We start from the raw sequence: 15120 nt of genomic DNA on the forward strand, positions 1-15120 counted from the left end.
GATTAATGAGCTCCTTAGCTCTCTCCAGTTCAGACTGATCTAGTAATTAGCCCCAGCATCCCTCAATCAGGCCTTTCGCCATGGAAACTAGCTGGTCTTACAGTGAGCAGAGTGCTGGGTCAGTTTCTGGCTCTCAGCACCCTGCCACAGGTGTTTGGGAAATAGTTACAGTTCCTTAACTCTTTGGCTGTTTCATGCCAGTTGCAGCTGCTGGTGGAGTTTAAAGCAGCTCTAAACTCTTCCAGCTGCTAATGGTCACCAGCTGGGGACACTCTGGCCACATCTCATCCCAAGCTGTTCATTTCTTCTCCAGATGCCCTACGCTGTGGCTGTGTGCATAAGAATGGCATTGGAGCTGGCTAAGCTGGTTCTGTACTCTCTGAAGTCTCCCCCATGTCAGGAGGAATCACCAGGTGGGAACATAAGACCAGTTTCTGCTCCCTTTTGCTTTGCCTGAGTGGTACAAAGGGAGCAGAAAGGCTCTGCCCATTTAATTCCTCCCTATGAGGAAGAGAACGCTCTTAATTTTGAAATAATATAACTCACACCTGGTCAACAAATCCTGAAATGACTTTCCAAAGTCATCTGATTAGTCAATTGTTGCTTATTTCAGCCTGACTCACTCCAGAATGATGACATTCTAGCTTCATCCACGTGCTGCTTGGATTTAGCAACTTTGGCAATGAGTGTATCTGTAATGATCATGCATGGGGTGACTTTTGTGATGCTAACATGATACCTCTGATACTTCTGTAGGCATTGGTATAGATGATCTGTTCTTTGAGGAATCAAGTTTCCATCTTTTAATCCTATGTCAACAAGTGTCTGGGATATCCCAGGCATTTCCAGTAAATCTCATTGATTTCTGTGCTACCACGGACTGCTTCCACAATATATGAACAAAACTCTGCTGTGGGGGTAACAACTTTTGTTAGCTTCCAGCTATGAATGTCTGTTCGCAGATGGACGGGTTGCTACTGTCACTTTGACCAGTGGATTAGTATATCTGTCATACGGACTTGAAGAAGAGCTCTGTGTAAGCTGGAAAGCTTGTCTCTCTCACCAACAGAAGTTGGTCGAAGAAAAGATATTACCTCACCTGCGTTGTCTCTCTCTAATACGGACTGTAAACTCTCTGGCTTAGGGACTTTACTTTGTTATATATGTCTGTGTAATGGTGCCCTGATCCCTGATTAGTGCCTCTAGATGCTATCACTAAACAAACAAACAGTAATATTGTGTGTTTCTTTGGCTTTTTCTCCAATTGCATCTGTAAGTCTAATAGTCTTCCTTAGGTTTGTGTAACTCAAGTCTTATTAGATGTGAAGTCCCCGTTCATCTGCCTATTAGCATTTGTAGTTAATCCTTTTGTGGCGTATTTCTAAGTTCCAGCAAAACTAGATAAAGATCTTTAATTTCAGGTGCTCTGTTGCTGTGGTAATCTGGAGGCCACTTACAAATGTAGGTTGATAGGTATTTAAGCTTTCTTGAATAGATTTTTCTCTGTCTGAATAGTTCTCTGGGACAGCACGTTATTCTGTAGGAGTTTTGCAAAGAGATGATGTGCTCAAATTGTGAACACAGTAGATGGCAGAAGTTTCCCAGGCCCACCCAAAAATGCTAATGCCAGCTACGAGTGTTCTTAAAACAGCTGATGTGTAGATTGCTTCCAGAATGAAGCGAAAATGCTATTACTTTAGAAAATTCCATTCTAAACCTAGGACAGTGCAAGTGTAGAACCCATAACAACCCCACTGGCAATTCTGGTAATCCAGCTACTATGAAAGTATCGACTAAGCAAAAGAAAGTCTCTTGTTTTAATGATTCAATAATTAGAACTGAACTAGAAGATTAAGAGCTGAGAGATTCTTTTGTCAAGAGGCTGGGTATTATTATCCTTGACCAATTCTGCAAAGACTAAAACCATCTCCGCTTACTAACTGATAAATTCAAAAATTAGCAGCTAATATACAGAGAGAGGATAGAAAATCAGAAAGAGGATAACATTTCTTAATGTGTAATATACATATAGGTTTGTCTAAAGAAATAAGCCTTCTTTTCAGCCACAAAATAGTTTTAACCCTCACTTACCTAAGTCTACTTCATCAAGAAGTAGAGGAACTTAAATTTATATAAATCCAATCACTTATTAGTAAAGGTACCAACATAAGTGCCTATTTTATAGTAGCTCAAAAATCTGTGGGTCAGATTTTACTCTTACCTACCCCATATAGACTGAATCCATCTGCTGGGATAATTCTTTGTGAAAGTATATTTGAAGGATAATAAATTCTCTTTCTTTTTCTGTGATGCATTAGGTGAGAGATGATTATAATTTCTGTTTTAAGGATTCTAGTTCAAAGCAGAATTCCTACTTCCAGAAAGCTATAAACAAATGCATAAGAAAAATTAGACCAAAGGATAAACAGGATGTAGTCTTAGGGTATGTCTACACTACGGAATAAGGTCGAATTTATAGAAGTCGGTTTTTTAGAAATCGGTTTTATATATTCGAGTGTGTGTGTCCCCACAGAAGTGCATTAAGTGCATTAACTCGGCGGAGTGCTTCCACAGTACCGAGGCTAGAGTCGACTTCCGGAGCGTTGCACTGTGGGTAGCTATCCCACAGTTCCCGCAGTCTCCGCTGCCCATTGGAATTCTGGGTTGAGATCCCAATGCCTGATGGGGCTGAAACATTGTCGCGGGTGGTTCTGGGTACATATCGTCAGTCCCCCCCTTCCCTCCCTCCCTCCGTGAAAGCAAGGGCAGACAATTGTTTCGCGCCTTTTTTCCTGAGTTACCTGTGCGGACGCCATACCACCGCAAGCATGGAGCCCGCTCAGGTAACCGTCACCGTATGTCTCCTGGGTGCTGGCAGACGCGGTACGGCATTGCTACACAGTAGCAGCAACCCATTGCCTTCTGGCAGCAGACGGTACAGTACGACTGGTAGCCGTCCTCGTCATGTCCGAGGTGTTCCTGGTCGCCTGTGTGAGGTCGATCAGGAGCGCCTGGGCAGACATGGGCGCAGGGACTAAATTTTTAGTGACTTGACCAGGTCATTTTTTTTAGTCCGGCAGTCAGTCCTATTGAACCGTCTTATGGTGAGCAGGCAGGCAATATGGATTGCTAGCAGTCCTATTGCACCGTCTTCTGCCGAGCAGCCATGAGATGTGGATGGCATGCAGTCCTTCTGCACCGTCTGCTGCTAGCCAAAGATGTAAAAGATAGATGGAGTGGATCAAAACAAGAAATAGACCAGATTTGTTTTGTACTCATTTGCCTTCTCCCCTGTCTAGGGGACTCATTCCTCTAGGTCACACTGCAGTCACGCACAGAGAAGGTGCAGCGAGGTAGATCTAGCCATGTATCAATCAGAGGCCAGGCTAACCTCCTTGTTCCAATAAGAACAATAACTTAGGTGCACCATTTCTTATTGGAACCCTCCGTGAACTCTACCCTTGTAAGCCGTGTCCTCAGTCGCCCCTCCCTGCGTCAGAGCAACGGCAAACAATCGTGCATCTGAGTTGAGAGTGCTGTCCAGAGCAGCCCAATGGAGCACTCTGATTGGGCTAAAACATTGTCGCGGGTGGTTCTGGGTACATATTGTCCGGCCCCCGTTCCCTCCCTCCCTCCCTCCGTGAAGGCAAGGGCAGACAATTGTTTCGCGCCTTTTTTCCTGAGTTACCTGTGCGGACGCCATAACACCGCAAGCATGGAGCCCGCTCAGGTAACCGTCACCGTATGTCTCCTGGGTGCTGGCAGACGCGGTACGGCATTGCTACACAGTAGCAGCAACCCATTGCCTTCTGGCAGCAGACGGTGCAGTATGACTGGTACCCGTCCTCGTCATGTCCGAGGTGCTCCTGGCCACGTCGGCTGGGAGCGCCTGGGCAGACATGGGCGCAGGGACTAAATTTTTGGTGACTTGACCAGGTCATTCTCTTTAGTCCTGCAGTCAGTCGTATTGAACCGTCTAATGGTGAGCAGGCAGGCAATACGGATTGCTAGCAGTCGTATTGTACCATCTTCTGCCGGGCAGGCAAGAGATGACGATGGCTAGCAATCGTATTGTACCATCTTCTGCCGGGCAGGCAAGAGATGACGATGGCTAGCAATCGTATTGTACCATCTTCTGCCGGGCAGGCAAGAGATGACGATGGCTAGCAATCGTACTGTGCCATCTTCTGCCAGGCAGGCAAGAGATGAGGATGGCTAGCAGTCGTACTGTGCCATCTTCTGCCGAGCAGCCATGAGATGTGGATAGCTTGCAGTCCTTCTGCACCGTCTGCTGCCAGCCAAAGATGTAAAAGATAGATGGAGTGGATCAAAACAAGAAATAGACCAGATTTGTTTTGTACTCATTTGCCTTCTGCCCTGTCTAGGGGACTCATTCCTCTAGGTCACACTGCAGTCACTCACAGAGAAGGTGCAGTGAGGTAGATCTAGCCATGTATCAATCAGAGGCCAGGCTAACCTCCTTGTTCCAATAAGAACAATAACTTAGGTGCACCATTTCTTATTGGAACCCTCCGTGAAGTCCTGCCTGAACTACTCCTTGATGTAAAGCCACCCCCTTTGTGGATTTTAGCCTCCTGAAGCCAACCCTGTAAGCCGTGTCGTCAGTCGCCCCTCCCTCCGTCAGAGCAACAGCAGACAATCATTCCGCGCCTTTTTTCTGTGCGGACGCCATACCAAGGCAAGCATGGAGTCCGCTCAGCTCACTTTGGCAATTAGGAGCACATTAAACACCACACGCATTATCCAGCAGTATATGCAGCACCAGAACCTGGCAAAGCGCTACCGGGCGAGGAGGCGACGTCAGCGCGGTCACGTGAGTGATCAGGACATGGACACAGATTTCTCTGAAAGCATGGGCCCTGCCAATGCATGCATAATGGTGCTAATGGGGCAGGTTCATGCTGTGGAACGCCGATTCTGGGCTCGGGAAACAAGCACAGACTGGTGGGACCGCATAGTGTTGCAGGTCTGGGACGATTCCCAGTGGCTGCGAAACTTTCGCATGCGTAAGGGCACTTTCATGGAACTTTGTGACTTGCTTTCCCCTGCCCTGAAGCGCATGAATACCAAGATGAGAGCAGCCCTCACAGTTGAGAAACGAGTGGCAATAGCCCTGTGGAAGCTTGCAACGCCAGACAGCTACCGGTCAGTTGGGAATCAATTTGGAGTGGGCAAATCTACTGTGGGGGCTGCTGTGATGCAAGTAGCCCACGCAATCAAAGATCTGCTGATATCAAGGGTAGTGACCTTGGGAAATGTGCAGGTCATAGTGGATGGCTTTGCTGCAATGGGATTCCCTAACTGTGGTGGGGCCATAGACGGAACCCATATCCCTATGTTGGCACCGGAGCACCAAGCCGGCGAGTACATAAACCGCAAGGGGTACTTTTCAATAGTGCTGCAAGCTCTGGTGGATCACAAGGGACGTTTCACCAACATCAACGTGGGATGGCCGGGAAAGGTACATGACGCTCGCATCTTCAGGAACTCTGGTCTGTTTCAAAAGCTTCAAGAAGGGACTTTATTCCCAGACCAGAAAATAACTGTTGGTGATGTTGAAATGCCTATATGTATCCTTGGGGACCCAGCCTACCCCTTAATGCCATGGCTCATGAAGCCGTACACAGGCAGCCTGGACAGCAGTCAGGAGCTGTTCAACTACAGGCTGAGCAAGTGCAGAATGGTGGTAGAATGTGCATTTGGACGTTTAAAGGCGCGCTGGCGCAGTTTACTGACTCGGTTAGACCTCAGCGAAACCAATATTCCCACTGTTATTACTGCTTGCTGTGTGCTCCACAATATCTGTGAGAGTAAGGGGGAGACGTTTATGGCGGGGTGGGAGGTTGAGGCAAATCGCCTGGCTGCTGGTTATGCGCAGCCAGACACCAGGGCGGTTAGAAGAGCACAGGAGGGTGCGGTACGCATCAGAGAGGCTTTGAAAACCAGTTTCATGACTGGCCAGGCTACGGTGTGAAAGTTCTGTTTGTTTCTCCTTGATGAAACCCCCCGCCCCTTGGTTCACTCTACTTCCTTGTAAGCTAACCACCCTCCCCTCCTCCCTTTGATCACCTCTTGCAGAGGCAATAAAGTCATTGTTGCTTCACATTCATGCATTCTTTATTCATTCATCACACAAATAGGGGGATGACTACCAAGGTAGCCCAGGAGGGGTGGTGGAGGAGGGAAGGAAAATGCCACACAGCACTTTAAAAGTTTACAACTTTAAAATTTATTGAATGACAGCCTTCTTTTTTTGGGGCAGTCCTCTGTGGTGGAGTGGCTGGTTGGCCGGTGGCCCCCCCACCGTGTTCTTGGGCGTCTGGGTGTGGAGGCTATGGAACTTGGGGAGGAGGGCGGTTGGTTACACAGGGGCTGTAGTGGCAGTCTGTGCTCCAGCTGCCTTTGCTGCAGCTCAACCATACACTGGAGCATACTGGTTTGGTCCTCCAGCAGCCTCAGCATTGAATCCTGCCTCCTCTCATCACGCTGTCGCCACATTCGAGCTTCAGCCCTCTCTTCAGCCCGCCACTTACTCTCTTCAGCCCGCCACCTCTCCTCCTGGTCATTTTGTGCTTTCCTGCAGTCTGACATTATTTGCCTCCACGCATTCGTCTGTGCTCTGTCAGTGTGGGAGGACAGCATGAGCTCGGAGAACATTTCATCTCGAGTGCGTTTTTTTTTCTTTCTAATCTTCACTAGCCTCTGGGAAGGAGAAGATCCTGTGATCATTGAAACACATGCAGCTGGTGGAGAAAAGAAAAGGGACAGCGGTATTTAAAAAGACACATTTTATAAAACACTGGCTACACTCTTTCAGGGTAAACCTTGCTGTTAACATTACATACATAGCACATGTGCTTTCGTTACAAGGTCGCATTTTGCCTCCCCCCACCGCGTGGCTACCCCCTCAACCCTCCCCCCTCCCTGTGGCTAACAGCGGGGAACATTTCTGTTCAGCCACAGGCAAACAGCCCAGCAGGAATGGGCTCCTCTGAGTGTCCCCTGAAGAAAAGCACCCTATTTCAACCAGGTGACCATGGATTATATCTCACTCTCCTGAGGATAACACATGAACGGATGTTGCTTGAACGCCAGCAAACATACACTGCAATGCTTTGTTGTACAATGATTCCCGAGTACGTGTTACTGGCCTGGAGTGGTATAGTGTCCTACCATGAAGGACGCAATAAGTCTGCCCTCCCCAGAAACCTTTTGCAAAGGCTTTGGGAGTATATCCAGGAGAGCCGCGAATGCCAGGGCAGAGTAATCCTTTCACATGCTTGCTTTTAAACCATGTATAGTATTTTAAAAGGTACACTCACCGGAGGTCCCTTCTCCGCCTGCTGGGTCCAGGAGGCAGCCTTGGGTGGGTTCAGGGGGTACTGGCTCCAGGTCCAGGGTGAGAAACAGTTCCTGGCTGTCGGGAAAACCGGTTTCTCCGCTTGCTTGCTGTGAGCTATCTACAACCTCCTCCTCATCATCATCTTCTTCGTCCCCAAAACCTGCTTCCGTATTGCCTCCATCTCCATTGAAGGAGTCAAACAACACGGCTGGGGTAGTGGTGGCTGAACCCCCTAAAATGGCATGCAGCTCATCATAGAAGCGGCATGTTTGGGGCTCTGACCCGGAGCGGCCGTTCGCCTCTCTGGTTTTCTGGTAGGCTTGCCTCAGCTCCTTCAGTTTCACGCGGCACTGCTTCGGGTCCCTGTTATGGCCTCTGTCCTTCATGCCCTGGGAGATCTTGACAAAGGTTTTGGCATTTCGAAAACTGGAACGGAGTTCTGATAGCACGGATTCCTCTCCCCATACAGCGATCAGATCCCGTATCTCCCGTTCGGTCCATGCTGGAGCTCTTTTGCGATTCTGAGACTCCATCATGGTCACCTCTGCTGATGAGCTCTGCATGGTCACCTGCAGCTTGCCACGCTGGCCAAACAGGAAATGAGATTCAAAAGTTCGCGGTTCTTTTCCTGTCTACCTGGCCAGTGCATCTGAGTTGAGAGTGCTGTCCAGAGCGGTCAAAATGGAGCACTCTGGGATAGCTCCCGGAGGCCAATACCGTCGAATTGTGTCCACAGTACCCCAAATTCGACCCGGCAAGGCCGATTTAAGCGCTAATCCGCTTGTCAGGGGTGGAGTAAGGAAATCGATTTTAAGAGCCCTTTAAGTCGAAATAAAGGGCTTCATCGTGTGGACGGGTGCAGGTTTACATCGATTTAATGCTGCTAAATTCGACCTAAAGTCCTAGTGTAGACCAGGGCTTAGCTACATTGTATATTTTCCATCATTCTGATTGTTCTTGAGAGAGGAAGAAAGAGAGAGAGAAAAAAACACTGCTGAAACTTCCAGGAAACTAATAAAACCTCTGTGTTGCTTTAGAATTGCAAAATCTTCTCAGCTACTCTGAAAATATAAGAAGTGCAACGTAATGAACAGCTGGTGTAAATCAGTATATCTCTATTGAAGAAATCGGAATCCAGCCCAGTATGTTTACTCGGAGAAATGTATGTTGAAATTGGACAAAATGTGGATTGTTTAAAATAGATATTTCAAGACTTTTTATTTATAGGCTTTTCCATAGCATTCATCACCATGGTAAGAGGTGCTTGGAATATTTCCACTGAAATTTCTTTTCGGTGAAATATGCTGTTTTATTGAAGCTGAAATGTTTCACTGAGACGTATGGATTTCGACAAAGTTCTTTTGTGCACACAAAAATGGCTCTCTCTAAAGCATGGTGGGTAGGGCGCTGGGTTGGGATGTCAGAGCTGCAGGTTCAAGTCCTGTTGTCATCCCAGATCAGGCTGAGCAGGGTCTTGAATCTGGGCTCCCACATTCCAGGCCAGAGCCCTACCCTTGTGGCTGGACACACATGCGCAACCTAACTCAATTTTTGTGAAAGGTTTTTGTCTTCATTGCACTGTGGAACAAAATCCAATTTTGAAACCTGGGAAGTTGCTGGTCAATGGAATTATCATCCTCCAGTCAGCTCTAGCCATGGTAGCCAAGCACCTCAAAAGCATCACACACACAACACCATGCAAGGTAGGGAAGTATTTCTGTTGTACAGGTGGAGAGCTGAAACATGGAATGATTAGGGTCAACATTTGCAAATCTTGGGTGGGCACAATAAGGTGTTTGGGCACCAGTGGGGGGCTCTAGTGCGAGCTGAGCACTTGTCATGTTTCCAGTGCATGTGTTTGGTCACATCCAACCTGTCGTGTGCTCCAAGTGGGCAATACAGGGATACGATTTGGAAGCTAGATGCTAGAACAATATTTTCAGAGACCCTGGCATGCTCAAGGACTTCTCTGAACACTCAAAAGTTAGTTGTTTTTATTATTATATTATTTTTTCCTTATTTATAGATTGTAAGCTCTTTGGGGCAGGGACTGTCTTTTTACTCTGTGTTTGTACAGCTCCTAGCAGATTGGGGTCCTGAGCTGCTACAATAATAGAAATAAATAATAATAATTAATATTCTAGTGCCTAGGAGCCCTAATCCTGGACCAGGACCTCATTGGGCTAGACACTGTACAAACACAGGACGAAAAGACAGTTCCTGCCTCAGAGAGCTTACAGCTAACTACATGACAAGAGACAACAGGTGGGTACAGCTAGATGGGGGAGTACAAGAAAACTATGAGACACTGTCTGTCAGCACAATAGGCAGTGATCTCAACACTCCAGTGGCCTGGCCATTGTCAAGTTCTGCAGGCGTCATATCAGAAGAGAGTTTTAAAGAGGGTTCTGAAGGGGGACAATGAGGCAGTAGTGTCAGAAGCACTCCCCAACTAGGACATGCTCAAGCATTAGTCCCAGTACACCCTTGTACTGAGTCTTTTGCAGCCTGCGTAGTCTGAAAACAGACAGCGCATAGGGTCTGTTTGGAGCCCCCCTGCACACCCACAAGAGAGAGAGGGAGAGTCAGCCGTGAAGAAAGAGAGATGGATTTACTGTGGTCTGACAGGACTGATATAGGGAAGGTGGAGGAGAGTCAGTATTTAGGGCAGGGGCAAGGAGAAACAAGGAGAGAAGGTTGAAAGAATTGGGGGACACATACCACAGTTTGGGGGAGAAGGTTACTGGGGATGTTTGGGGGAGGAGAGGGGGTAGCACTGAGGAGAGGGTGCAATGCAATGCCTGATCATTGTTGGGCTGTATGTAATGAGCAAAAGAAAATGGCAGGCAATGGAGTGAGAGGCTCAGAGGAGCAGGTCCCCTTACCCTCCTAACAGGGTCTATGAACTCAGGAACAATTCTTCAACCCCACTGAGGCACAGGTCAGTAGTGATGCAGGCTCACATCTGAAGCCAACTAGCATCTCTATGCCCTTTCTATGCCAGTCAGGAGTCTGAACTGCATTTGCTGTCTTTGCCAGTAGTTCATTTCAAAGGACCATCCCCTGACATCAGTCAACATGCTGCCTCTTAGTACCTAGAGGGCTTCCTGTTTGCGATGACCCTCAGGTTTACAGACCAGATAAGCCCCCTGTGAATGAGCAGACTCAACATCAGATTAATAGAACACAGTGACTTATGTTTGTGTAACAATTAAGGTTGCTACACACCTGACACAAACCCACGAAAGCAAAGAAAGGAAAAGTGAAGCTGATGAATACATGTCCTCTATTCTTCTACCCATGGACACACCCCTGGCCATTACCAGACCTACTGTACACCCCGGGGCCACGCATCACAACTGTAACTGTGTGCTCTAGTGTTGCCAACCTTTCAAGACCCCGTTTTACCAAACTATCCTCTCCAAACACAGCTGATTCTCCCTCACCCTTCCTTCCGCACTGTCCCTTCACATTCCCCCTTCCCAGTCTGGATAGATGTGGGCTTTTGGTGCAGTGGCTTAGTGTAATTTGAGCAACCTGTTTTATAATCCCCCTCAATCTTTGGTTACTGAGGTGGTTCCAGAGTAAAACACGTAACTAAAGATCAAGCAAACATTGTTGACTATTAAGTGGAGGCTAGTAAGACAATAGCTCCTTTGCGCACGGTAATGTTGCGTCTCCTTCTGGTGCATGCCATTCGCAATACTCCTCTCTTTAATAATTGCATATGCGCTTTTGGAGCCCACTGACTTGTGGAAGGACATTTATGTATTATTCACCATTTTAATATGAGTTAGTTGATGCCTCTGGCTCACTTGCCTTTGCAGTTTCACAGCATAAAATGTGGGAAAATTCATCAGCAAATGTCCACCTGACTTACAGAAAGAGATTTTCAAAGGTACCAAGCTGGGGGAGATTGTAGGTCAGTTACCCTGGCTGTGTGGGAATGTTCTGCTGAAGAAGAAGTCAGTACACTGCTGGAACTCACTGACTGTGGGGATGCTCATTTGCTGTGAACTGACACTAGGGGAAAAGACCTGTTGTGATTATCTGAAGGGACTAAAAGAAACTTCAGTGGGAGACAAGTTCCAATGGAGAATGCTCCTTCTTCCTTTTTAATTCTTTCTTTAAAACGATTGTACCTTTCAACTATTTGAGTCTGACTGGGTTATTTTCACAGACTGAGAAGGAGCTTTAAATGGTGTATAAAACTGGGCTCCTGGTGTATAAAATTGAAAGTTCTCTTTAACAAAATGGTTAAAATATTCTGCTTTGTCAAAATATGTTGGGTTTTTGAGAAAACAGAGTCTGGATGCAAACAGCTGTTTTCATGGGGACATCTGTGAACTGCTGAATTTAACTGGACACAGCTAGTGCTCCTTGAGTTGTTTCCTTTGCTCATTGGTTAGCATCTTGCTTCTCTTAATGAGCTTTTTATTTAACTTATAGTGTTCCAAAATATTTTAGAGGGTCCTAAAGTGGATTTTATGTTAAAATCATAAGCACTGGCAAGAAGACTTTTGTGTGCATGCTGTAACCCATAGAGATAGTGTTGGCATTTTATTTTTACTTAGCAGTAACTCAAGGAACATTTTGGCCTGATTTCTGTAAGACATTAGCTTAAGCAGTCAGCATGTGGCATAAGTATTGCTTTAAGTATATATATGCTATAAGTAGCATAAAGCTTTGAGACCTATGACTTTTAGCATAGATAAATGGCCCAAAAGTTATCTTGAGTTTTGCGGAAATGGAAATAGCATGTTGGGGGGGCTCGAGGAGGCATTTGTACATAACAATACCAGGTAACCTCAGGAATATTGAACTGATACTATGCTTGGATATTTTAGGATAGACTGGCAGATGCTTAACCACGAACTTGCCTTGGCAACAAGTTGATGTATGTGGTAATAAGCTAAAATCATACTATCTATACTAACCTATAGGACAAAAGGCACCCCAACATTATTAGGGTAAGGCAGTTAGATATGGGCAAGAGAGGCTGGGCATTTGGATGAATTCATGACAGACCCTAAGCCCTGTAATGGGCCAGACCACGATGTAAGGTGTGTGGGTGGATCCGGACCATCAGTCTCATTTGGCAAGCCTGTGGCAGGGCTGTATTTTTGTCCCTTACCACCAGATCCCCAAGGAAGGGTGTGAGCGTATGTGTGAGGAATGATACACTATATCATCTGAAATCTGTATTTTTCCTCTCTTTTTATGTGGTTTGGAGCTTTTCTGTCTTTACTAATTGTGCTAATAGAAGTGGTTAAAGTTTAGCATTGCCCTCAGTATGAGTGTCTCTGTTGTGCACACCGGGGTTCCCAACCAGACACTGACTGAACCTTGTAACCGCAAAACTGTTGTGCCTGATTCTGGGACTGGACCCCTACAATCCCCCAGCTCTTTAACACAGAATTAATTGGAAACAATAATCAATAGCCACTAAAGAATGGGGCCACAGTGCTTGCTGGGTGAAGGGAAGAATCATCATAAGAACTTATGGGAACCTTGCTGCTCTTGAGCGCTTGCTAGCCTCACTGGAGAAAGATGGGTGTGGAAATGATCAGACCAAAACCATGAACATTTGAGGCATATATTTAAATGTATACAGCTAGGAACGAAGAATGTAGGCCATACTTATAGGATGGGGGACTCTATCCTGGGGAACAGTGACTCTGACAAAGATTTGGAGGTCATGGTGGATAATCAGCTGAACATGAGCTCTCAGGCTGATGCTGTGGCCAAAAAAGCTAATGCGATCCTGGTATGCATAACCAGGGGAATCTACGTAGGAATAAAGAAGTTATTTTACCTTTATATTTGGCACTGGTGTGATTGCTGCTGGAATACTGTGTCCAGTTCTGGTGCCCACAATTTAAGCAGGAGGCTGATAAATTGGAGAGGGTTCAGAGAAGAGCCATGGGAATGATTAAAGGATTAGTAAACCTGCTTTATAGCGACAGACTGAAAGAACTCAAACTATTTAGCTTAACAAAGAAAAATTATGCAGTGACTGATTACAGTCTATAAGTACCTATATAGGAAACAAATATTGAATGATGAGTTCTTCAATCTAGCAGAGAAAGATATATCACAATACAGTGGCTCGAAGTTGACGCTAGACAAAATCATACTAGACGTAAGGTGTAAATGTTTGACAGTAAGGGTAAATTAATCATTGGAACAATTTACAAGGGTCGTGGTGGATTTTTCATCTCTGAAAATTTTAAAATCAAGATTAGATATTCTTCTAAAAGATCTGCTGCAGAAATTTTGGGGCGGAAGTTCTATGACCTATGCTATACAAGAGGTCAGACTACATGATCACGAGTCCCTTCTGGTCTTGGAATCTATGAATTCATGGATAGAATGAAAGGAAGCTCCTGGGGATTCACTATGGCCCCAGTCTAGCAATGATCTTTGCATGGGCATATCCCTGCACTCAAGGGAAGTCTCATTATAGACTCCAGTGAAGCTCTCTGTAGATGCAATAGTCTGCCTGAGCAGCATTGATTGCAGGGGATCTGGGCCATAAGGTGAGCTGAGGATAACCTGTGATGGATGGCAGAGACACTGGGCTGAATTTTGTGTAAATATACTGGACCAAATTGTGCCTATAGTAACTGTCCTGTGATCCCCTTGAAATCATGAGATTTTAACCCATGATTTGCAGATTATAGTGAGGGGAGTCTGTTCTTTAAGCAAGGCAAAGGACCAGTGTCACTCATTTTATCATTAAACTCCAACAATTAAAGTCCAATGTCTCACTTTTCCAATGGTCATATGAAAAGAAAGTCAGAATGCTGGCTCGTCTTTAAGGTGATATATACTTTGTTACTTACTTATTCAGAACAGCCCAAGATATTTCAAATGTTTTCAGGGTCAGAGCTAGATAGAGAATTTTTGAGGAGAGAGGAAAAGCAAAAGCCCAGGACACGGAGTTGTGATGAACTCAGGAGCAGAGTGAGCTGTCACTAAGTACAGTGAATCAGGAGTGATAGCATTCCAGAAGAAGTGGAGGAAGACCAAAAGAGAAAGATAAAAACTGAAAATAGGGTCACCAATCTGGGTGCTGCAACAGAATAAAAAAGCTCCAGTATATTGTAATAGCAGTAAAAAAATATTCAAGCATTTTAAAAATTTCCAGAATGGTAACAAGTCCCAAACTCAAAACCTTGTTTACTTAGAATTAAGGCTGCTCAAGCGCAAATCCCACCAAAAGACCAAAGAAATCACCGGTTAAGACAACTCTCATGTATGTGCCTTAACACCCCAACATCACCCTACCCATATACTCTCAATGCCTTCCATCAATAGCAAGCTCTTCTGCACTTCCAGCATATAACTAACCACAATGCATACCCTCAGTTACTCAAATCATACCACCATCATATTAAAACTTCTAGTTGTAATGTGGCCTCATCTGAGAGGATTCACACTCAAAAGAGAGAAACTACACATCTCAGTTAATATGAAGCATGTGCATGTTACTTTTTTGCCTGTCTTGGACTGATACTTCTATACATGTGAATAACTAAGTACAATAAAATACCTTAGATGGAACTGAAATAGAGATTAGCCTGAGCCGTAATGTTCCCATTCTGGTATGAATTTTCCCAAAGTCACTCTGTGTGTCTGTCTGTATATTTATACTAACCCCATTATTGTGTTAACTGAGATTTTGCATTGGCCCATTATAGAGATAAGGGACCAGCTATTAAGTTTGGATCCCCAAGTCTTTGCACTTGTCTTTA

The 15120-nt window shown here is 45.6% G+C and overlaps 1 protein-coding gene and 1 long non-coding RNA gene across 2 annotated transcripts in view; both read right to left on the bottom strand.

Moving 5' to 3' along the window:
* The window catches only part of LOC141989472 (uncharacterized), a 90199-nt gene that overhangs the window by 29865 nt on the left and 45214 nt on the right, over positions 1-15120 (bottom strand). The gene's annotated exons all lie outside the window — the stretch shown is intronic.
* On the bottom strand, positions 360-7994 carry LOC141988379 (uncharacterized). Its single transcript, XM_074954152.1, has 3 exons — positions 7344-7994; positions 6263-6764; positions 360-501 (listed from the first exon to the last, which is right to left on the bottom strand). Exons 1-3 carry the CDS (start codon positions 7924-7926, stop codon positions 360-362), a joined length of 1227 nt encoding a protein of 408 aa, XP_074810253.1. The 5' UTR covers positions 7927-7994.

This window comes from Natator depressus, chromosome 6 (assembly GCF_965152275.1).
Source record: "Natator depressus isolate rNatDep1 chromosome 6, rNatDep2.hap1, whole genome shotgun sequence".
In the NCBI taxonomy this organism is placed as follows: Eukaryota; Metazoa; Chordata; order Testudines; family Cheloniidae; genus Natator; species Natator depressus.